Raw genomic sequence first — 25,030 nt, forward strand, 5'->3', positions numbered from 1 at the left:
AGTACCGGGCGTGAGTCGTGCTTCGGTAGCTCAGATGGTAGAGCACTTGCTCGCGAAAGGCAAAGTTCCTGAGTTTGAGTTATTTTATAGCTCACACCCACTCATGCCTGGTAGTGCCATCATTGGCACTTTGCAGGACCATTTTTAAAATCCGAGTTGTTAGTGGCTGTATAAACAGTTTTAATTTTTCATAAATCAACATGCAGTCTACCACTACAGATGAGCTCTTACTAAGATTCTTACAACTGAAGTCTTCCATATATGACTACAATGGACTCAGGGCCATAGTTTACATTAAATACAGTTCTTTGCTAAAACTGGGAGTGACATATGAGGGTTGTAATGTCCCACATTTTTTTTAAAAATCCATTAATATACATAGACAAATATCTTTGTTGGGGCTTCACATTTGATGTTTGTTCTGTGCACCTGTGAAGTTTTGAACCATTCTGACAGATGGAAGAGCCATATTACAGTGTCCAAATGGCGACCCACATTACAAGCAGCATGCTGTTATTGAATTCTTGTATGCAGAAAAGGAAACCATGGTGAACATCCATAAATGTTTGTGAGGAGTGTATGGCAATGCTGCAGTTGATAAGAGTATAGTTGGGCGATGTATAAATAAAGTTACAGCCTCAGAAAATGCAGAAACAGAGCTCCATGATCAGCTACACTTGGGACATCCTGTCACAGCCACTGCTCCAGATATGCTGAATTGTGCAGATGCCATTATTCATGGCGACTGGCGCATCACAACTTGGCAATTGTCTCTATATTTGTCGGTCAGCCCTGGAAGTATATCTGCAATGATATTGTATATTCAAAGAGGTGCTCACAATGGGTTCCATGAATGCTCACAGTAGACCACAAGGGTCAAAGAAAAGCCATTTCATTTGAATTGTTGGTGCGTTTAGAGACTGACGGAAAGGCTTTTCTGTCACGGATCATTACAAGGGGCGAAAGCTGGGTGCACCACTTTGCGCTGGAAACAAAAAGGCATTCCATGGAGTGGCATCATCCTCATCCACCACAAAAGAAGAAATTCAAGACCCCCCCCCCCCCCCCACGCTGGAAAAGTCACAGTGACAGTCTTCTGGGACTGTGACATCATTTCTGTGGATGTGAAGACTGAAAAAACTCAAGAACCATCGGACAAGAATCCTGCAGAACTCTTGCTCCAACATGATAATGCACGCCACACACAAGTCTGAGACTGTGGGAACACATCACCAAATTGGGTTGGACAGCATTGCCTCGCCCACCCTACAGTCCAGACCTGGCACCCTCAGACTTCAATCTCTTTGGGCTGCTTAGGGTTCTCTATGGGGAACACACTTTGAAGATGACAAGAGTGTAAGTCGTGCAACGAAAACATGGCCGAGCCTACAGGACAAGAGCTTTTACCAGCAGGGAATACACAATCTCCCACAATGTTGGCATACAGCCATAGAACATGATGGAGACTATGTAGAAAAATAGGATATGGACAAGGCATGTTGAATTATATTGTCACCAAATTCTGACTATTAACAATAAATAAGTTCCGAGAAAAAATGTGTGGGGTATTACTTACTGAACGACCCTTGTAGTAATGTAACAGAATGTGAGGCTCATATTGGAATATTTGATACCACACCATGTACAAAACTGAGCCACAATTTTTTTAAGTTTGCAAATTCTCTGAAGACTTGATTTATTCATTTATGCTAACTGCTGACTTCTGTGTTATGCTTAAATACAAACAATGATGTAGTTGCACAATGGCTTCATTTACTTGGCATGACCAAGTTAATGTCAGATGTCATCACAATGTGATGTAAGAAGCATCAGGAAAGCAGCCACTGAAGCATTCTTTGGGTAACAGCAGCTAAAGAATACTTTAGCAAAAAGCAGCCAAAATGTTGTTTCACAATAATGGCTGGAGCTGATGGAGCAAGAGTTGCTACACAGGCCATGCTGTAGGCAAAGCTACCTCACATCTAAGTCTCATCACCGCCAACTGCAACGAACATTGCTGACAGTGGACACAGAGCCAAGATGGAGTAATGCCAACTGGGTTTTTCACACAGCCTTGGCAGCACTAGCCTTCTCTCCCCCTACATTACAGGAAACATTGGCCTTTTAAAACAATGAGGCGACAAGCCCCCATAAACATCAAACTGGTGGCTTCCAGGCGGAGGGCCACCTGCTGGCTGACTTCCACCAGCTGCAGGTCTTATACTGGAGGGGACCATGGTTCACACCCCTATGTGACTAGCTGCCTTGCGTGAGTATGTTCTCCTGCTGCTGGTTTGCCCAGAGTGACACACTACCTCTGCCAGCCACTGTCGCTGGGGACCACGGCTTGAATGAACACGTTCTGGTGCTGATTGTACTGACATGTCTGCCAGTGCTGGCAACAGTCACAGCATGCAGCCCATGATAGAGCCACCAGCATGCCACTATCACAGGACAGCCTATTTGCACTGTAAATTGGCTGTGCCTCTGAGGACTGCACACTGAGATCAGCATCTTTGATGCACACCAGGGCCACAACTGCCGTAAACTGATCAATAAACATGTGACAATTTTGTGCTCTTGATTTATAAGAAGATAGCAACTTGGTTGCTAATCACCACTTCGCTGCAACCATACCCACAGTGCAGAGCTGAATGTCATCATGACCTACAAAAAATGGCTCTTCCTCCCACCACAAAGGTGAAGTCCACTCTACAATATTATTACTCAATTACGTAAAAAGCACATCTTTTCACTCTATACACATTATCACATTATCAGTTTATATGAAATTTCAAGAATGAGATTTTCACTCTGCAGTGTGCACTGATATGAAACTTCCTGGCAGACTAAAACTGTGTGCGGGACCCGGACTCGAACTCGGGACCTTTGCCTTTTGCGGGCAAGTGCTCTACCATCTGAGCTACCCAAGCACGACTCACTCCCTGTCCTCACAGCTTCAGTTCTGCCCATACGTGCATCGTGCTCGGGTAGCTCAGATGGTGGAGCACTTGCCCGTGAAAGGCAAAGGTCCTGAACTCAAGTCTTGGTCTGGCACACAGTTTTAATCTGGCAAAAAGTTCCACATGAAATTTCATTACAGAATAAGCATGCTACCTTAAAATATCTAACCTTGTATTAGGCATAAATGCCAGCAAAGAATTTAAAGCAGCAATTATATGTTAAGGATTTAATATTTCTAGGTAGATCAAAATATTTATGTTGCAAATTTGAAACAAAAATTGAGTAAACAATATGTACATAATGCTGTGTCCTATTTGTTTCATAATTAATTTTAGAAACTATAACTTTATTAAAATTGTAGTGTCAACAATAAGTGAACCGGTTTTTACTGTTAGAAATATACTTAAAGATGGGTGGCTGAGTCTGCCACACCAGTTCACAAAAATATACCGTTTTCTGTAGGACATGAGTCAGTTACAGTGTAACTGCAATTCCAGTTTTTTCATTAAACTTCAATCAAAATTAAAAGTCATGTGTTTGACAGTTATTTAGAATATCACAGTTATGTTCCACATTATCAAAACCTGGATACACAGAGGCTGCAGCAAAAAGATTATATTCCCCCAATATCAATGACACAACAAAAGTGCAAGGTTACTACTATTATTTATTTTTAGTATCAATCATTTTATCAAATTAATGATATGCTTCAGTCTCATGTATTTCAAAGAAGCAACGCACACATAATAAACTATAATTTTTACTATGGCATTGGCAGGTGGCTGTGTTATAACATATCACTTCACCATCAGTCCATCAACAGAGTAATGGATAATCAGAAGGTATTGTGTTATGATTCAAGTGGAAGAAGAAAAAGCTTAAACAGCCATGAACCTATTACTTAGTCCATAACAAGCAACACCAAAAGCACAAAATGCCCAGTAGAAGATACTTCAGGAGAAACAATGAAGAACATTATTACATTACCTCCATAACCATGCCAATTCATCCCATTTTGAGCTTGGAACTCTAGTATGTATATGCACTGGTGGAAGATATCCACAGAGTCTCAGTGTGCTGCTACCAGAACCAGCTCCAGTCACAATAATCTCATCACACCGTTGCAGCTGTAATTTTTTACTATAAAATCTGATAGTGTAGCAGATTAATTATCTGTGCTTTGGAAATGCAACACAACTTAGGAATTTCATGACATTTTCAGCTGAGGAATTCATAAAGGTGTACAGATTTTTATAACACTATCTTCTATCTGTAATATTTTAGATTACATTGAATATTGATCATGCTCTGTTGGGATGTGAAGGGCCTTAATTCAGAACCTATTGCCTTTTATATCAGAAATACTTATTGAAACACAGGGATGGTATTTATGCATCTTTACAGCGATATTACTCTGTATCACAAATAAAATACACTTTTCGTGGAGGTATGTTCCGCCTATGCTCCTAAACGAAGGGAAGCTTCTTTTTGCCATGTGCGTTTTGCCTCTTTTGTTTATGAAGCCTCTTCAGTGGCCATGATATATGTTTCTTTTTATACATAAAATAAATGTACTATGTAGTAGTTATAATATGTTACTACTTTTTTATCTTATTCTTCAGATTAGTAACACCTTTTGTAGCACCAAATTTTATAATATTAAATTATCGTTTGGTGTTAAGATTTCCAGCACTGTTAGTCCACATATGTAGTTCATAAATAAAAGAACAAAACCACATATGGCACAAAAACAAAGTGACTTTCATTTACTGTAGTTGCATAGATAGACCATAATACCATGAATTTTGAAGTGACTAAGGGACTATGGAAAATGGAGAAAATGGTGATAAAATCCACTGCTTTAGTGTTATCCAAATTGAGAAAGTTCTAAGATATTACATGAAGAACTAGACAGATACTATAGCAACCAGTCAAATTCTCGATGAGCTTCTAACTGGTATTGCTTATGCCATCTGCTCTGCAGTACATGATTAGAAACACTGTGAGAAGACATACAGTCTCCACTATACAGGCAAAACAGTCAAGCTGAGAGAGAGCCAACACATGTTAGATGACACAGTTATTAAAAATTTATGTCATAAATAGACTTAAAAAATTTTCTGGAGAAAAAACCAAGCTGAATCATGGTAAGTACTGTTGTCTTGTGTCCCAAAGATTGTCTTAATATACACTTTGTATGTTATAATCAGGAAGCAACAAGATAATTACAAATAGTTGCTTCTTGGTTATCAGGAATTTTGCATGTTTTATACTATGTGATGCCTGTATTACACACTGTGTGGTATGTGGGAAGTGAAATGACAAATGACTGAATGTGGCTTCCAAAAACTTCTGACTAGATCTGCTGTGCTATGGAACTATCATAACCTTTCACTTCAATGAGGCTCAGACCTATAGTCAATTTTCCATGTAAAACATAGCTCACTACTAATTACCAAACAATGGAAAATAATATTTATGAAACTGACTTGCAGACAGGCACAATGAAGTTAAGTTTTCAGTCAACAAGTGCTACACACACACACACACACACACACACACACACACACACACACACACACACACACACACACACACATGCTTTCACGCAAGCATCTCACACACAGGTGGCACTGTCTCCCACTGCTGGGGTCCAGCTCCAAGCTCTTCCTGTATCTGACAAATGCAGCACTCTTGGGAGGATGGTGGTGGGAAGGAGAAGACATGAGGTGGGGAGTGGAAGGGATATCAGGATAGCAGTGGGAGGAAGATGATGATGTGCTGGTGAGAACATGCAGGGACATGGTGGGGACAGGATGGGCTGCTAAGTGCAGAGTCAAGAGGATGTGTTGGAGGGGTGGGGGAGAGGGAGAGGATAGAGGAGAGAGGAGACAGGGAGTAAAGGAAAAAGACTATATGTGCAGTGGTGGAATGTGTGGTGCTGGAATAGGAGCAGAAAAGGGAATAGGCAAGGGCAGGACAATGACAAGCAAAGGTTGAGGGCAGTGAGGTTACAAGAATAATGAATATGATGTAGAGAGATTTGCCACTAACCCAGTTCAGAAAAGCTGGTGCTGGTAGGAAGGATCCAGATGGCACAGGCTGTGAAGCTGTCACTGATGGGAAGTACACTGTGCTGGGCAGCATGTTCAGCAACCATGGATATTAAGTCAGAGATTCCTCATTTCAGGGTGAGAGGTAGTCGAACCCCGGCATAGAACATAGTTCTGTTGCTCCAGTCCTGGGTGGTGCTGAGCCATGAGGAGAGTGCTCCTTTGTGGCCGGCCATTGGATATGTGAGAAATGGTAAGTGTATGGAGAGACAAGGCAAGGGTAATCTGTTTCTGAACTAGGATAGAAGGGTAATTTCGGTCTGTGTGCAGCCTTCGCATTTTTGGAGAGAGACTGATCATCACTACGGATGTGACAACTGCATGTGGCTTGGCTATATGGAAGGGGCTTCTTGATATGGAATGGGTGTATGCTGTCAAAGAGGAGGTATTATTGCTGGTTGGTAGGTCTGATGTGAACAGAGGTACTGACGTAATTAGTCTTAAGTTGGAGGTCAACATTGAGGAAGGTGGTTAGTTGAGATGAGGGTGACCACATGAAGTGAATGAGGAAGAAAGTGTTGATCTTCTGGAGGAACATCAATAAAGTGTACTCATCCCCCATCCAGATTACAAAGATGTCATCAGTCAATCTGAACCACATGAGGAGTCGGGGATTCTGGGTGATTATGGAGGATTTCTCTAGATGGTCCATGAACAGGGTGGTACAGGATGGTGTTATGTGGTGCCACTGCTGTACCATGGATTTAATTGTACATGATGCCTTCAAATAAGAAGTAATTGTGGGTGAGGATATAGTTGGTCATGGTGACCATGAAGGAGGCTGCAGAACTTTTGTCTATTACAGATGAGAAACACTGTGTGTGTGATAAATAAAGGTTTCTTGAAATTACTGCAACAGTCACCTTTTGTTTTGTTCTTCAGTTTCTTTATTACTGGTTTAGAACTGCCTAGTGAGTCATCATCAGATGGTGGATATATTAATTTTCTGCAGCAGGATGGATGTTATATAGAGCAATTAGTATCTGTTGGTTGGATGTAGGTGTTTTGTAAAGCATGTGGAATGTGTTACCTCTGCTAAGTGTGTAAAGTGCAGTACAATTATTGATGATAAATCATTTTACATGACTCCCACACTGCTGCAGACAATTAATATATGTGCCATCTGATGATGAATCACTAGGCAGTTCAAAACTGGTAATGGCATAGTTAAAAAAAAATTAAAGAACAAAACAAAAGGCAACTGGTTGCAGTAATTTCAATATTCCTTTAAGGAGTCACTCAGGCATTGGGAAAGGTAGTATTCAATAGCAGTAAGGCCTCCCCTCTGACGATCCCCAGTTTCCCCAGCACAGCCTTCCGACTCTGCACCCAGCATCCCATCCTGTTCCCACATGCATGCACCTGCATGTTCTCACGAGCTGCACAACACTTTCCCCCTCTCCTGTACCATTATCTCTCCTCTTACGCTCACCACACACCCCAGACTGCTGCATACAAGACACAGGGGCATTTCACAGTCAGGTCCCAGAGGATGGAGACAGTAGCCAAGTGTGAGTGAGTTGTGTAGCGAAATGCCTGTGTTCAAAATGTTCAAATGTGTGTGAAACCTTATGGGACTTAACTGCTAAGTTCATCAGTCCCTAAGCTTACACACTACTTAACCTAAATTATCCTAAGGACAAACACACACACCCATGCCCGAGGGAGGACTCGAACCTCCGCCGGGACCAGCCGCACAGTCCCTGACTGCAGCGCCTACGACCGCTCAGCTAATCCCGCGCGGCGACATGCCTGTGCCAACAGCTACTCCACAAACTTTGACTTCCGAACTGAATATTTTCACATCATTTACTTCCTTGAAGCTTTCATCTGTGGTTGTAGCCTCGGAGGTCCTGTGTCTGTATCATCTCCGAGAAAAGAGTAATTGTGCTGAATTCAGGTATGATGATACTGTGTATCATAAGCCTAGCTGATACACAAAGGAATAATGCATTGCACTTTTATGTCCAAGTACGCACATGTTTGAAAAAGAATTTTGAAACAACATTCTCCTTATGCCCTTTTTTTGCTTCTCGACTGTATGACACAATGTGGACAAAAACTCAGCAATAAAACCAGAGGAATTTTCACAAAGAGCATTTGTTTGTAACTCAAGCTGTATCATCTGGTGAATTATCGAGGAGCAATAACCTGGAGTGAGGTAGAAAAGGAGTAGAAGGTTATGGCTGTGAGAATAGGAATTTGTGCTGCTCGATGGAGCGTGCAGGAACTAAAGGTGCAGATGCAGCATTGGGAGGCTGTGGGGTGAGAGAACAGAGGGAGTGATGGGGAATGAAAAGGAGTGAAGCAGAGAAGGGGAAAAGATTGATGCATGCACCAGCAGAGAACATTGCACAGTGAAGGTGAGGGGATCGAATTCTGAAGTGGTGACAGGATAGAGGGGATGGAGCAGTTGTGTGGAGGGTGTGGCTACAGTAGTTTTCTGTAGGCTGAGGCCAGGATGTCTTCGGGAGTGGGGAATATGCTGTAAGGGCAACTTCCATGAGAGCAGTTCAGAAAAGCCTGTGGTGAAGGGGTGGATTTGGGTGTCCAGGGTTGTGAAGCAGTCATTGAAGTCAAGTATGCTATTCACAGCTACATGTTGTGATAAGAGGATGGTCTACTTTGCTTTTGGCCACGGTTTTGCGGTGCCGATCATCCTGGTGGATGGATGGTTGGTAGTCATACCAACGTAAAAAAACTGTGTGATTGCAGCAGAGCTGGTATATGGCATGCCTGCTTTCACAGTTGGCTCAGTCTCTGATGGAGTGGGACTGGAACAGGAATTGCTGTGTTGGTGAACCGTGAAAGTCTTGCACCTGGATCATCCACAGGGATATGATCCCAAGGGGTTGGGCATAGTGTAGGTAAACTAGGACATTGTGAGGGTTGGATGAACAATGGAACACCACTTATGGGGGGCCGGAAGCATACTGAGTAGGATGTCTCTCATTTCCGAGCACGATGATAGATAATCAAAGCCTTTACAAAGGAAGTGGTTCACTTGTTTCAGTCTGGGGTAGTACTGGGTGCTGAAGAGCACCACTTTGTAGCTGGTTCTTGTGGATGGTGGGAGGATTGGGATCTGTGGAGATATGGCATTGGGAAATCTGTTTGCAGACTAGGTCTGGGGGAGAGTGGTTGTCTGTGATGGCCTTTGAGAGACCTTCAGCATACTGGGCATGGGAGCTCCCATCACTGCAGGTACAATATCCCCAAGGTGGCCAGGCTGTAAGGGAGCGATTTTTTGGTGTGGAAGTGATGACAGCTGTCAAAATGCTGGTACTGCTGGTGGTTGGGGCGATTAATGTGGATAGAGGTGTGGATGTAGCCATCAGTGAGGAGGGGATCAATGTCCAGGAAGGTAGCACACTTGGTTGAGTAGGACCAAGTGAAGTGGATGGGAGATGTGTTGAGGTTGTAGAGCAATGAGGATATGGTGTCCTGTCCCTGAGTCCAGATTGTGAAGACATCATCCAGGGATGTTTCCTGTCTAGACCACCCAGAACAGGTTGGTACAGGAGGGTGCCATGCTCTGCTGCAATTATTGCTCAGCTTTCGACATTGGTTTGACTATTAATCAGCTGTCCACAAGTATAATTGTCCACTGCCAAACTGTGGCTATGGCAACAACATGCAGCTGTACATAAAGTGCTTGATTTCAACGTCTGCTTCACAATCTGGGCCATCTGGATCCTCCCATCCACCACTGGCTTTTCTGAAGTGTTCAGATGTTGTTATCCTTACAATATATTCTCTATTCTTGAAATCATCCCAGCTTAAACCTACAGTAACCTATTGTCCTCACACACTCTACCAAACTCCCCTCACCTTCACTATGGGCTGCTCTCTGAGGTGCACCCATTGGTCTTTTCTGCTTTTATGCTCATCTTTTCTCCTTTCTGCTTACCAATACTGACCCCCCCCCCCTCCCCCACACCACCACCCTCCCCCACAGACTACTGATGCTGTGCCTGGCAGCCCTGTTCTGCACCTGTTGTTTCTGGATGCTCCACCAAGCAGTGCTGATTCCTCTTCCTCACGAGTACCCTGCTATTTGTTCCCCATCCGGCTTCAGATTGTTGCTCCCATTCAATGTGTTTCAGTTCCATGCTGGCTGAAGTGGTTGGAGATAGCAGTCAAGTGTGTGATAGGTGGATTTGCTTGTGTGAATGTGTGTAAATTTTTGTTTTTCTTTTCTGAAGATGACTTTGGCCGGAAGCTTATTTGTAGCAATCTTTCATTGTGCTTGTCTGCAACTCAACATGTCGTCTTTATGGTGAGTATCAATCTATCTTTTTTACAATGTTGTTGATATTCCAACCTGGACATTCTAATGTTTAGTTATGCAACATGGTTTGAAGTACATCATGATGGGCAGGTCAGTTTGTATTTGTTTAAATCAAAGAAACTCTCATTCATTGTACAGTTAATTTGCTTCTTATGTTCATGTTTAAAATACTGCACCAACAACTACTTCTGCAAGGCAACTGATCAGAATGGTTAGTGAAATGTAATTTCATGTATTGCCTGTTGCAACATCAAACTAATGTCACAAGTAACAGGGGTGAATGAAATTAATTATTACTACAATTCTGCATGCATCTACAGGAAGTTTGTGGAAGACATTCAGAGTGTACAAGTAGCAGTGCCATCAGCGTCATTGCTTTTGAACAAAATCTTCAAATACAGGGGTTGCACACAAATATGGAAATACTACATGAAATGCAAGCCTAAACATAAATTTCAATGCTAGCCAAGCCTGCAGTTTGACCACAAACTGCTCTGCGCAAAGCTCCACTCTTGGTCAGAACAGTGTTCTGTGTAGTTGTACTTGCATTATGCAAGAGCTCAGTGCATTCGAACATATCAAATTAGTGGTGCTCATATGGTGGGTGCTTCTGTAACCAAGATAGCCAAAGAGTTTGGTGTTTCAAGAGGTACTGTATTGAAGATTCACACCACAAACCAGGAAAGTGGGAAAACATCATCTGCTGTCACAATGCTGATGAAAGTGTGTGTTGAGTGGTCATGATGGTCCATCATCAAAGGGGGATGTGATGAAAAATAGGATAATGACAGTTGGAAAAAGCCATTGCTGAGTTGAATGTCACAGTTGGAACAACATAAAGGGAGCTCCATAAGCTGGAAACCGAAGGGCGAGCTGGAAATCCAAAACCAGAAATCAGCGATACAGATCAGTTTCCAATCCAAGAGTGAAACATGGCAGAAGTTCTGTGATAATTTGGCAGCTATATTGTGGTTTCCATGGGCCCCATCGTTACTCTGCAAGGTCACATTAATGCCAAGGATTGTGAGACCATATCGGCTCATCAGGTCCATGTCATGATTCTGGGATTTGTTCCCTAATGGTGGTGATGTGTTCCATGGCAATAGGGCCTTCTGTTCACAAAGCTCGTGTCATCCAGGACTGATTTTGTGATCATGAGGAGAAATTGTTCCTTCTCTGTTATTTGCCACAATCACCAGATCTCAATATGAGCCTTTCTAGTCTACTTCAGTGAAAAGGGTGTGTGATCACTATCAACCTCCATCATTGATACCTCAACTTGCCACTATTTTGCTGGTAGAATGGTATAAAATTCCCTTGAAAGCCATGCGGGACCTGCATTTATCCATACTGAGACAAATGGAAGCTACTTTGAATGGCAATGATTTTTCTACACTGTATTAGGCATGGTAATATGTTGTATTTTTGGTGTTCCCGTATGCCTGAAAGAGACTGACAATCATTTCTTTCCTGGTTTAATGCATGATTCCAGTTCAAGTTAAACACTTTACATAACTCACTCAGCTTGAATGAAAGTCTTTTATAAATCTTTACAAGTTAGGAGGCAGCACCAGCATAAAACACACTGGAGATTGCACATGTATTTCCACTGTGCACCAAAGCCTGGCTTAAGCACTGAATAGGTCATTGATTAAATTTTGTGTCACTGTTCATGGGCTACACGATGGAAATAACTGTTGGCTCCATATAATAAACCAGAACTACAACTACGTATAAACATCAGAAAACAACTGCACCAAAAGAGTATGTCACATTGTGCAAAATATATATGTTAGTGTTTAAGAAACGAAGCCTGAAAGGGAATCTGTAGAACATATGTGATGTACTAACTGATACAAAAACATTTTATTACCCAATACACAATTTTCTTTTCACAACAATTAGCCTCAGTCTTCGAGCATATCAGAGTTCCTGTCTGGGTGATTTAAGGTAGACCACCACACAAATCTTGTCACAGGGAAGGCAGAGAGCAGAATTCATGAGTATTATAAGAACGCTAAAGAAGTTTAATTCACCTATGAATGAGATCACTTGCAAAATCCTTGCCAGTCAATTCCTGAATACTGTTTGTCAAATACAGCACTTTAAAAAATTGTTTTAGTGGTACACATAGTAAAGATTCGAAACAGAACTGCACACTTCATCACACATTTGCTTAGCTGCTTGAGTTCGTTGCAAAAATGCTGCAAAAACTGGAGTGGGAGATGCTACAAGACAGACTATGTGCAGCACAGAGCATTTTATCTTACAAAATTCTGAGAGGTCCTATTTCAGGAGGAGCTAAGATAAATACTATTTCCTCCAACATACATCTCACATAATGACTACAATGCAACAACTACAGAAATTATTCTTCCACATAGTATAGAGGGATAGAGTGGAGGAGGGGATGGGGGTACGGGTGGGGTATGGTACTGGTACACTACGAACTCTCTGCCAAACTTAATACAGAGGGAGAACTGATGCAGATGTACATATGGAGGTAGATGTAGGTGGTTAAATTAACACATTGAGGGACGGGAGTTACTGCAGGACATTCATCAGGTTTAACTGAAAGAGCACAAGCTTGCTAGGTTGCTAGTCAGGAAAACAGAAAGGCAGAAAACAGGAAATTGTAAAGAAAAGTTGTACAATCTAGGATACACACTTCCATCTTCTGTCCTGTATCGTTAAAGTTTCAAAATTGTGAAAAGTAGTCTGAAAGTGCTTCAAAATCAATATTTAATAGGCATTCCACAGTCAATTTCTCCTCAATCAGTAGAGGCTACCTTGCAAAAAGGTAACTGATGATCAATTCTGTGACAAGTGCAGGTGGTTGTTTCGTAAGTATGAGGCCATCAGAGCTTTCTGTGTGATGGCCAGTAAGCATAAATACATCATCAACATGAACATCTTCTAACAAGACATCAAACTGCTTATCTTCGATTGTACAACAGATCCAAATTACAGCCTTAAAATCAAATTATACATGAAAAGTTTATATACGTCTTCAAATGGTTCATACACAAAAATTTACTAAGACAATCACATATTTTTACTGTAACCAAAATCTGTATATAACACTAACTATAACGAGCCAGGTCACAGAAGAAGAGATCACCCTTCACCTTGTATCATATGTGATGAAACCTGGCACAGCAAGTAACAGAAATCAACCAAACCATCTGATACAATGGTTGTATGGATGTGTATAAGTGCAAGACGAAGGAAGGAAAGATTGAATGAGGATTAGGGTTTAACATCCCATCGACATTAAGGTCATTATGGATAGGTCAGAAGCTCTGACTGCTTCAAGGATGGGGAAGGAAACTGGCCATGCTCTTTCAAAGGAAGTATTGCACCTTTTGCCTCGAGTGAATTATGGAAATCACAGGAGATCTAAACCTGCATGGCCACTGTACCACCTTGCTCCTCAGCATAGATAAATGAAAGAGAGAATAATCCACCTGACTGCCTACAAAAATGAAGTTGTATTGTAGGCATAGATGTTGACAAAGGTGGGCATACAAATAAATGCTAACATAAGTAAGAGTGTTTTGGACCACAGAGTTGCATAAATTAAAGACACAGCAAGATGACAGGTGAGTGAAGATGTACTTAAAAACAAAAGGAAAAATCACTATTTGAGTGTACTACTGAAATGAATTTTTTTGAAGGAATGGATTACAATGGTCTCAATGAAACTAATACGATAAATCTAAAACATTTATTATGAAAGCATGCAGACACCAAGATCTTAAACATAATACCCTGCTATTTTCATCAAATAAATCCATTTTTTTGTTATTTTGTGATAGGGTTTTGTCTATTTAGGCCAGTTTCTTCCTCTGCTTCAGGGTATGTGGGGGTTTTCTGAGAAAATCTGCAATATTGATGAAACTACAATGTTACTTAAAAAGGAAAGGCTAGATTATGAGAAACAGCCACAAAAGCTGTAAACAGCACACAAATATATTATAAAAAAGGATAAACAAAGAGGACATCAATGCCTGTCATCAACTGTCTCATCTCTTATTAAATAAAATTCATTATATCTTTCCTGTCAATAATTTCTAGACTGTCACAATACTTTAAATAATTTATTCTATTCTAACAGGTGAACAAGGAAAATCATAGCTAATAAAATTAAGCATTTTTGTTACTGAATGAGATTAGCTGATGAAGATGTAAAAGTAGAATGGAACGCCTAGTATGAAGGGACAGAAGAATGCAAGAAGGAAATTTGTTCTGGTACAAACAGGAGCAGCATTAAACCTATTCCTTAGCACATTGTAGATACCATCAATAAATGTAAAAAAAGTAGCCAAATATGCTTTATGGAGGACATCCAATAATATTACTACATTTCCTCCAGCTTCAGTACCACTCCCATCCAGCACTCCAAACAGCTTTCTGACTCAGAACACAAATATGGGCACATTTGTTTGGCAGATCATCTGGCTGACCTCTAGTAGTAGTAGATAATGTGAACCAATGAGAGCAGTTGCACTACCAGGAGAAAGAAGCTACTGTCACAGTGGCATCACTAACCAAATGTTCCAAGGTAAAACCTGACTTCATAGACAATGCTGACCTAGCATCCTTATCATAACTGATAACACTACATACTATTGGTGGCACCTATAACAGAAATGCTATAGATCAGATACTAATAAATACAGATAAATATTTATACAAATCTGGAAATATGAATACGGGTTTCAGTGATCATTATGCACAGTTTATTGAATTCCCAGTAGACACTGCAGGAAATACTGAACAACAAATGACAAGAAAAGGTAGAAATTTTAGCAAGCACAACCTAGAACACTTAAGGCACTTACTGAAAAAAGAAACATGGAATGATATAGACAACTATGAGGACACATGTAAAAAGTTTGACATGTTCATGGAAATATTCTCCCATTATTTCAATATTTCTTTTCCAGTTAAAAACCAAACATTAAAAACTAAAAAAAGAAATGTTACATGGCTGACGAAAGGCATTAAAATATCATGTGCTGAAAAGAGGAGACTTTATGAAATCTCAAAAACACAAAATGTTACAGAAGAATTTCTGGTGCATTTCAAGAATTATAAGAGAGTGCTTCACAAAGTCATAAAAGAATCTAAAAAAACAACAAATGATCACCATATAAAAATGGCCAGGAACAAAATGAAAGCCATGTGGAAGATAGTCAGAGAACAAGTAGGAAACGAGACCTCCCAAAATGTAAATCTCCAGGTAATCCAAGATGGCAAAAAAATTACAAATCCAGAAGAAGTAGCCAATGCTTTTAATACATACTTTGCAAATATTAGTGAAAAATTACTATCTGACATAAAATCTTCAAATAAAAATCCTGCTACAACACCATCCAATCAAAATAGAAACTGCAACTCTCTATTTCTTACTCCAACCAACCCTAAGGAAATTATACTATCAATAAGAGAGTTAAAAACAAAATTTTCAACAGGTGTGGATGAGATTCCAGATTATGTTATTAAAAATGTGGGGGACCTCATTGCAATACCATTAGCCCACATTTTCAACAGTTCATTAACAAATGGAGTCTTTCCTTCCTGCTTAAAGACAGTGAAACTAAAACCACTGTTCAAAAAGGGTAAGAAAGAAGACATAGCCAATTATAGACCTATTGCCTTGCTATCTACATTTTCTAAAATACTAGAAAAAATTTTTCATAAGAGGTTGCTAGATTTACTAGAAAAGTGCAAAATATTATCCACAACCCAACATGGCTTCCGGAAAGGCCGATCAACAGAAACAGCAATATATGAATTTCTGGGTGAAGTACTCGAAAAAATTGATAGTGGACAAAAAGTAACTGGCATATGCCTTGATCTGTCTAAGGCTTTTGACATCATAGACCACACTCTATTGCTGCAGAAGCTTGAAAGAATTGGTATCAGAGGTATGCCTAACAGCTGGCTTAGATCATATCTTACTGACCGCAAGCAAGTAGTAGAAATACATTTTCACAAAGAAAATAAATCAACAAGACACTATTCTGATTATAAAGCAGTAAAATATGGAGTACCGCAGGGCTCGGTACTGGGCCCTATCCTATTTTTGATATATATAAATGACCTAACATCAGCCAACCAGTACCATAGCACTATCCAGTTTGCAGATGACACAAGCATATTAGTCAGCGGGAAGACTGCAGAGATACTACAGACAAGACTGTCTGAAGCATTAACAAATGTTGTAAACTGGTTCAACCAAAACAAACTAATAATAAATAAAAGCAAAACAGTAGCATTAAATTTTCATAATATCAAGAGAAACATTGAAGAGGATATAAAAATTCAGATGTCAGACACGGATATTGCAAGTGTGCCTAATACAAAATTTCTGGGGGTCTGGCTACAGGATAATCTTAGATGGGAAACTCACATTGACAACATATTAAAGAAGCTAAGTACCATGTGTTATTTAATGAGAGTGCTAGAAAACTGCTGTCATAAGGACTGTCTAATGACAGTTTACTATTCTAATATACATTCTGTCCTAAAATATGGGATCACTTTTTGGGGTAACTCGCCATCCTGCCTAAAACTCTTCAGGATGCAAAAAAGAATAGTGAGAATCATGGCTGGAATAAAAAGGAACAAACCATGTAGACCATTATTTAAAAGGATGGGGATTCTTCCCCTTCCGTGTATTTTCCTATTTGAAAGTGCAATGTTTATAAAGAAATATACAATAACAAATCCTAGTATCCTCCCCAAAAATGAAAATGTTCATCATCATAATACAAGACAGAAAACTGACTTTCATGTACTCCATACAAAAACCAGTTTGTGCCAAAAAGGAACATTACACCATGGAAAAATTATCTACAATAAATTGCCAAGAGAAATTAAAGTAATGACAGATGTAAAAAGTTTTAAAGCAGCATTAAAAGAATATCTGTTGACACATTGCTTTTATAGTGTGGAAGAGTTCCTCCAAAATCCTCGAGAGTCTAAGTGATGATTATGCAAATACTGTAACCATTAATATTGGCCTATAAATACATTCAGATGTAATTCTCAAGTTTATAATGGGGTTCAAGTATAAGTTGTATAGCGACTTGCCCAGTATGTTGTTGTTGTTGTGGTCTTCAGTCCTGAGACTGGTTTGATGCAGCTCTCCATGCTACTCTATCCTGTGCAAGCTTCTTCATCTCCCAGTACCTACTGCAACCTACATCCTTCTGAATCTGCTTAGTGTATTCATCTCTTGGTCTCCCTTTACGATTTTTACCCTCCACGCTGCCCTCCAATACTAAATTGGTGATCCCTTGATGCCTCAGAACATGTCCTACCAACCGATCCCTTCTTCTGGTCAAGTTGTGCCACAAACTTCTCTTCTCCCCAATCCTATTCAATACTTCCTCATTAGTTATGTGATCTACCCATCTAATCTTCAGCATTCTTCTGTAGCACCACATTTCGAAAGCTTCTATTCTCTTCTTGTCCAAACTATTTATCGTCCATGTTTCACTTCCATACATGGCTACACTCCATACAAATACTTTCAGAAATGACTTCCTGACACTTAAATCAATACTGGATGTTAACAAATTTCTCTTCTTCAGAAACGCTTTCCTTGCCATTGCCAGCCTACATTTTATATCCTCTCTACTTCGACCATCATCAGTTATTTTGCTCCCCAAATAGCAAAACTCCTTTACTACTTTAAGTGCCTCATTTCCTAATCTAATTCCCTCAGCATCACCCGACTTAATTAGACTACATTCCATTATCCTTGTTTTGCTTTTGTTGATGTTCATCTTATATCCTCCTTTCAAGACACTGTCCATTCCATTCAACTGCTCTTCCAAGTCCTTTGCTGTCTCTGACAGAATTACAATGTCATCGGCGAACCTCAAAGTTTTTATTTCTTCTCCATGAATTTTAATACCTACTCCGAATTTTTCTTTTGTTTCCTTTACTGCTTGCTCAATATACAGATTGAACAACATCGGGGAGAGGCTACAACCCTGTCTTACTCCCTTCCCAACCACTGCTTCCCTTTCATGTCCCTCGACTCTTATAACTGCCATCTGGTTTCTGTACAAATTGTAAATAGCCTTTCGCTCCCTGTATTTTACCCCTGCCACCTTTAGAATTTGAAAGAGAGTATTCCAGTCAATATTGTCAAAAGCTTTCTCTAAGTCTACAAATGCTAGAAACGTAGGTTTGCCTTTCCTTAATCTTTCTTCTAAGATAAGTCGTAAGGTCAGTATTGCCTCACGTGTTCCAGTGTTTCTACGGAATCCAAACTGATCTTCCCCGAGGTTGGCTTCTACTAGTTTTTCCATTCGTCTGTAAAGAATTCGTGTTAGTATTTTGCAGCTGTGACTTATTAAGCTGATAGTTCGGTAATTTTCACATCTGTCAACACCTGCTTTCTTTGGGATTGGAATTATTATATTCTTCTTGAAGTCTGAGGGTATTTCGCCTGTCTCATACATCTTCCTCACCAGATGGTAGAGTTTTGTCAGGACTGGCTCTCCCACGGCCGTCAGTAGTTCCAATGGAATATTGTCTACTCCGGGGGCTTTGTTTCGACTCAGGTCTTTCAGTGCTCTGTCAAACTCTTCACGCAGTATCATATCTCCCATTTCATCTTCATCTACATCCTCTTCCATTTCCATAATATTGTCCTCAAGTACATCGCCCTTGTATAGACCCTCTATATACTCCTTCCACCTTTCTGCTTTCCCTTCTTTGCTTAGAACTGGGTTTTCATCTGAGCTCTTGATATTCATACAAGTCGTTCTCTTATCTCCAAAGGTCTCTTTAATTTTCCTGTAGGCGGTATCTATCTTACCCCTAGTGAGAGAGGCCTCTACATCCTTACATTTGTCCTCTAGCCATCCCTGCTTAGCCATTTTGCACTTCCTGACGATCTCATTTTTGAGACGTTTGTATTCCTTTTTGCCTGTTTCACTTACTGCATTTTTATATTTTCTCCTTTCATCAATTAAATTCAATATTTCTTCTGTTACCCAAGGATTTCTACTAGCCCTCGTCTTTTTACCTACATGATCCTCTGCTGCCTTCACTACTTCATCCCTCAAAGCTACCCATTCTTCTTCTACTGTATTTATTTCCCCCATTCCTGTCAATTGCTCCCAGTATATGAAGCAAAATTCTGTGAATGTAATTCTCTAGTGTACATGTCAGTTCATAGTGTAGAAGAGTTCCTCAAAAATCCTTAGAGCTTAAGTGAGGATCATGCAAATACTTTAATCGTTAATATTGGCTTATACATGTATTCAGTTGTAAACTTCAAGTTTCTAATGTGGTTTAATTATAACTTACACATTGACTTGCCCAGTATATGAAGTGCTGTAAAATTTTGTGAACATAATTTTCTAGTTTCTAAAGTGTTTTAATTATAAGATATACTTTGACCTGTCCAATATCTGATGTGCTGTACTGTACATGTAAGATTTACTGGACCAATAAATACAATACAATACAATACAATACAATGAGATTCCATACAAGAAAGTTTCTGAGGAGACCCTACAGGGCTGCCTTCTTGCTTGTGGTCTAATTTCCCTGATGACATTTCGATGGATACAAACATCCAGGATCAGCATGACGTTGAAACTACAGACACCCATGCACTCATCAAAACAGTCAACACCAGGATGCTTCCAGCCAGCGACCTCCATAGTGTGGAGAGGTTTGGTATTCGGCAGTACTATTAATTGCTACTCTGAATCAGAGATGCTGTTGAACTGGAGATGGCTATCAACATAAGCACATGAATGTACCAACCATTACACCAGCAACATCTGGTAGTCAGCTTTATGTGACCTGCTAACCTCACACTGACATCAGTATGTGAAGTTGTCACCAAGTAATAGCCTTCGTAAATCCTGATACTTTGAAACCTGCCACTGTGTTCTTCTTCTTGTCAGTCCATGTAAACCACGATTTTCACCTGATGTCTTCTATGGACTGATATTGTGCTCGCCACTTTCACATTTTGGCTGTCTACATGATCTTTCTTCAATACCTAGTTGGCTGATATCACAATCTGCTCTTGACATAAAGGCTGGGAGTTGAAGATATCTATACAAACTGTAAAAATGCATGTGAATTAATAAGCTTCAGATTAAGGAGAGAGTGATATGGGAGGGGGGGGGGGGAATTACTATAAAATATTATATAAAAACATATCAAAATGAGAGTCGGATGTCAATAAATAGGGTGGTAGAGAAAGAGAGAAGATTGTAAATTACTGAGAACCATGACAGTGACAGAATTTGGGTATGAACAGCCACATGGAAAAGCCAGTATCATATTTTATGGGCCTTGTACTCAAAATTAATATAAAAATGTCCAGTGTTTGATTTAAAATTCCTGCTCTCTTAAAAATGACCATATATTCAATGCTGTAGGAAACCTACCTCTATCTGGCAGCATTGGATTCAATTGACAGCAACAGTGCACCGATGCAAATAACATGAGTTTTGGGGATTTACAAGCTTGCTGACACTATCTCCCTCCTGGAATGCCATCACAAACCCAGAACACTGTCTAGCCAGTGACCCATCATTGCAGTCTATGATGCCAGTGACCTTGAATTGAAAGTGACTTGTGGTACCGGTAACAGTACAATATTTTTGTTAGTAGCTAGTTTCATAATGGAAAAAATTAAAGGTATTCATGTGGTTTATAAATAGAATGTAATAGCATATGCAGAAGAACATGGAAACAGAGCAGCTGAGCAGTATTTTGGCCCTCCACCAACAGAAAATACAGTTCATGGCTGACGAGTTAGTAAAGAACTAGAAGATGATGTATTGAAATGGATTGAAGGACACTGGCAAAATGACAATGAGATTAACACAAAAATGATTCAAATACACACTTGTAAGCTAGCACTGCAGTGAAGTTGATTGGTGCTAAGTTTATGAGGTGTCATGGACTTAGTGTATAAACAAAATCTACATATCTCAGAAAATACCACAAGAGTATGGAAAGAAAATAGCTTTCCATTGCTTTATTATTCAGCACTGAAAGAAAACCAGTGTGGAACTAAGCCAGATAGCCTATATAGATGAAACTGCTCCGACATTTGATGTGCCAAGTAACAAAACTATTGCCATGAAAGGTACTAAAAGTGTAACTATAAAAGCAAGTGGATGTGAAAAAATACACTGCACTGTTATCCTTTCATGTTGTGCTGATGGTACTAAGCTTAAACAAATGATCATTTTCAAACACAAAATAATGCAAAAACCGTCTGAAGTACCACCAGGTGGTATTGTCCACACACATGACAGGGGTTGAATGGACAAGGATGGTATGGAACTATGGACTAACAGACTGTGGGAGAAAAGGAATGGTGCTTCATTGAAGAGTTCTCTTCTTGTGCTACATTAGTTTAGCAGTCATTTAAAAAATTCTGTGAAAGAGAAATCAAGTCAGACAAACCTTGGTACTCTGGGAGGACCTACTTTAAATTTGCAACCGCTTTATGTCTTGATAAATAAATCATTTAAAGTATGTATGGGAGAGGATAGGAACAAATGGATGATGCATGAACCCCAACACGAATTCATAACTGGAGGTAGTTTTAAAATGACCTACAATCAAACAAGTATGTCAATGGATAAAAGAGTCACCATCTAGAGTGAGAGAAGATATTATTGCTAAGTCTTCCAAGTGCAACACAAGTAGCACTCTCAATGTCAGTGAGGACCATCTTATATATGAAGGGAAAAAAAAAATGATAACGATGGTGAGGATGAAGAAAGTTCAGATGATGATTTTTGGGGATTTTAAATGGCTAGTTCAGTTTTATACACTAGGAATTCTTTTTCTGTCTGGCTTTTCAATCTAATAATAAAAACGGTAAAAATGTTATCTTAAAAACTGCTTAAAAATTAAGGTGCATTTTATAGTCTGTAAAACATGGTATGTAATGATGAGTCACATCCTGCCTTCAGAGTTTTGAAGAGTACATTATACAAGAGAGATATTGCAGTAGGCTTACAGAGGATCACGAACCTATTTGCCATAGAAAAGATCCACATATAAGAAAACTGAATAATGCTGCTTTCAAAAATAATGTTTATGAAAAAGATCATTATCTTGAATGCACACTGTAGTACAGTATTTAATGCCCAAGCTTAAACTATTAGCTGGAGTCTATATAGTGTTATTGTTTCTACTGAACATTTGTTAGGATATGAATGGCAATTGGAGACATTGAAGCACAAGCATCTATTAATATGTCTTTCACAACTTTTACTTTAATCTCTGAACTTTATCTGAGAGTCCACAGACCTAGCAGAGAATTTCTTACAAATAGACAGATAGAATGCTAGAAATAGGGAATGTTTTAATCACTGTCATTAAAATGTTGGTGCAAATACACCGGTGTCCAAAATTAAAACAACAAATGGAAATTTTGCTAGGTTGCAATTATTTTGCCACAAAACATTGTAAGCATGTGATAGTAAAGTAGAAACAATTTAAGAATGCAGACTGTAAACAACATGTGTAATTGTAGACAAAAATGTTGTTCTTTTTTTCCAACTTAACGGATTTGCACAAACATTCAGACAACTGGTTAATGTGCTCAGTATGGGGTGTGACCACCTCTGGCAGCAATACAGGCCTGATAATGATGGGGCATGCTGTGAATATCATCAGTCACCTATTGAGGCAATAATGGCCATTCTTCCCGCAGAGCTGCTCACAGTCTTGGAGACTGGTTGACGGATGCTGATGTGAGGCAAGCCATCTCCATGGTGCATCACAGATATGCTCTATGGGATTCAAATTGGGAGCGTGAGCAGGCCAACCATGCGTGCAATACTGTTTCCAAGAAAACATCAACCAGCTGTCTCTATGGGGGTCAAGCATTGACATCCATCAATATGAAGTGTGGGCACAAAGTACCCTGCAACAACTGCAGGTGAGGTCCCAAGATCTTGTCATGATACCTGACAGCAGTTAATCCTTGCCAATTAACCCATACAATTTCATGAAGAGGGGTTTGAGTGGTAAACATAATCCCTGCCCACTCGATTAGGGATCCTCCTCAATATCGGTCTCCTTCCACAATGTTTGGGTGCCAAAATCGTGTTCCATGTTCCCTCCAGATGTGAATCCAATGAGAATCACTCTCCAGACTAAACTGGGACCATCAGTGAAAGCAACAGAGGCCCACTGTTCGACAGTCCAGGTGGCATTTTGAGACTCCCCTCTAGAAGTTCCCTTTCCTTCTGTGAAGATGCATAAGAGGTAGGCATACAGTAGGTCTCCGACAATAAAGGCCACTCTGCCAAACCCTTCTGCACACCGTTTGCCCCAATGCAACACATCCAGTGGCTGCTGTGAGCTCACATGCCAGTTACTGTGCACTACTAAGGCACTACTATTGTGCTCTTACAGCCAAAAAACAGTCCTCTCTCCTGAAGTCACACCTGGTCTTTGAGATACAGTTTTGGTTTCTATAAACTGTCAGCAAATCCGAGAAATGACAGAACGATTCACATTATGCCATTGGTCCAAATCGGTTTCCTGCTGTCCTGTTTCCCTTCTTTCTATGGCCCACCACTGCAGAGTGTCTGGTAAACATCTTCTCTGTACCATCTGTGACTGTGTACAAAGCTATTGTGGTTGTTGGGCTACCCGGCAGACACTACCTTTTTTGATAGGTGCCCTGACATCACCATTGGCACAGTTGTCAGTTGACTGGAATGCCATCTTATATGCAGAACATGATCGTACGGATATCTGTTTGACAGTTTGTATGATTATGTTGTGAACTGGACACAGGTTGGGGACATAACAGTTTGCTGCTTTAATTTTGGACACCAGTGTACGTTTTACATTCTTTAAATTGGGATACTGAAATAATCATCTTACCTGTAAAATCATTGCTCATATCACTTGTTTTCATATTTTCAGTTTTCTTGGTGGTGCACTTACTATTTTCATCACTGGTGGATTCTTTACTATCGTTGCCTAGTACTGAGACTGTACTATTTGGCTTTAATTTTCCATAATTTATTTTATTACTTGATTGGATACTACAAGAAACTTCATTCTTACAAACACCATCATTCTTGTTCTCATACATTATATCATTAGAACCTTCTTTTTGTTCACTGATTTGTTTGTTTCTACTCTTTAGAACTCTCCTTTCTGAATTTCTAAAATGAATTGGGATTTCAAATTTATTATTTAGACAGTTATTGCCATCTAAAGAATCACTATTCACATCTTTGACTGAGCCAGGTAGAGATGACTGTCATTCTTTTTTACTTTTCTTTACATTTCTGTCAACTATTTCTTTCTTTTGTTTTGAGTTGACTGCATTTCTTATGCTTTTTGGTGATACTGCCCCTGGATTGTTCAACATCTCACATTTTTTCTTGTCATCTGCACTTTGTACTCTGTTGCTTTTCACAGCCTGTAAAAATAATTAAATAATTAAAAAATGCAAATCAACTGCATTCAAACGTAAATCAGTTGCCTACATTACATCATCACAAATAATGATACATACAAAACTTTTTAAAATAAATTAAAAATACAGATGGGAAAAGCTTTTAGTTCAATAATTTTTTAATAACTACGGGTGACGACAATCTACTATTACACAGATGGTGTGTTA

At 39.7% G+C, this 25,030-nt stretch overlaps 2 protein-coding genes across 2 annotated transcripts in view; both read right to left on the reverse strand.

Annotated features, from left to right (window-relative positions):
- LOC126426434 (uncharacterized) overlaps positions 1-24,291 on the reverse strand; it is a 48,152-nt gene extending 23,861 nt beyond the window's left edge. Inside the window, exons 1-2 of the mRNA XM_050088351.1 lie at positions 24,280-24,291; positions 3,952-4,091 (exon numbers count right to left, since the gene is read on the reverse strand). Coding sequence (XP_049944308.1) covers positions 3,952-4,091; positions 24,280-24,291 — 152 coding nt within the window. The remainder of the gene's footprint in view (positions 1-3,951; positions 4,092-24,279) is intronic.
- Positions 24,292-24,654: 363 nt separating this feature from the next.
- LOC126426938 (uncharacterized) overlaps positions 24,655-25,030 on the reverse strand; it is a 118,078-nt gene continuing 117,702 nt past the window's right edge. Inside the window, exon 4 of the mRNA XM_050089042.1 lies at positions 24,655-24,826. Coding sequence (XP_049944999.1) covers positions 24,665-24,826 — 162 coding nt within the window. The 3' untranslated portion in view covers positions 24,655-24,664. The remainder of the gene's footprint in view (positions 24,827-25,030) is intronic.

This window comes from Schistocerca serialis, chromosome 11 (genome assembly GCF_023864345.2).
Source record: "Schistocerca serialis cubense isolate TAMUIC-IGC-003099 chromosome 11, iqSchSeri2.2, whole genome shotgun sequence".
Taxonomy (NCBI): Eukaryota; Metazoa; Arthropoda; class Insecta; order Orthoptera; family Acrididae; genus Schistocerca; species Schistocerca serialis.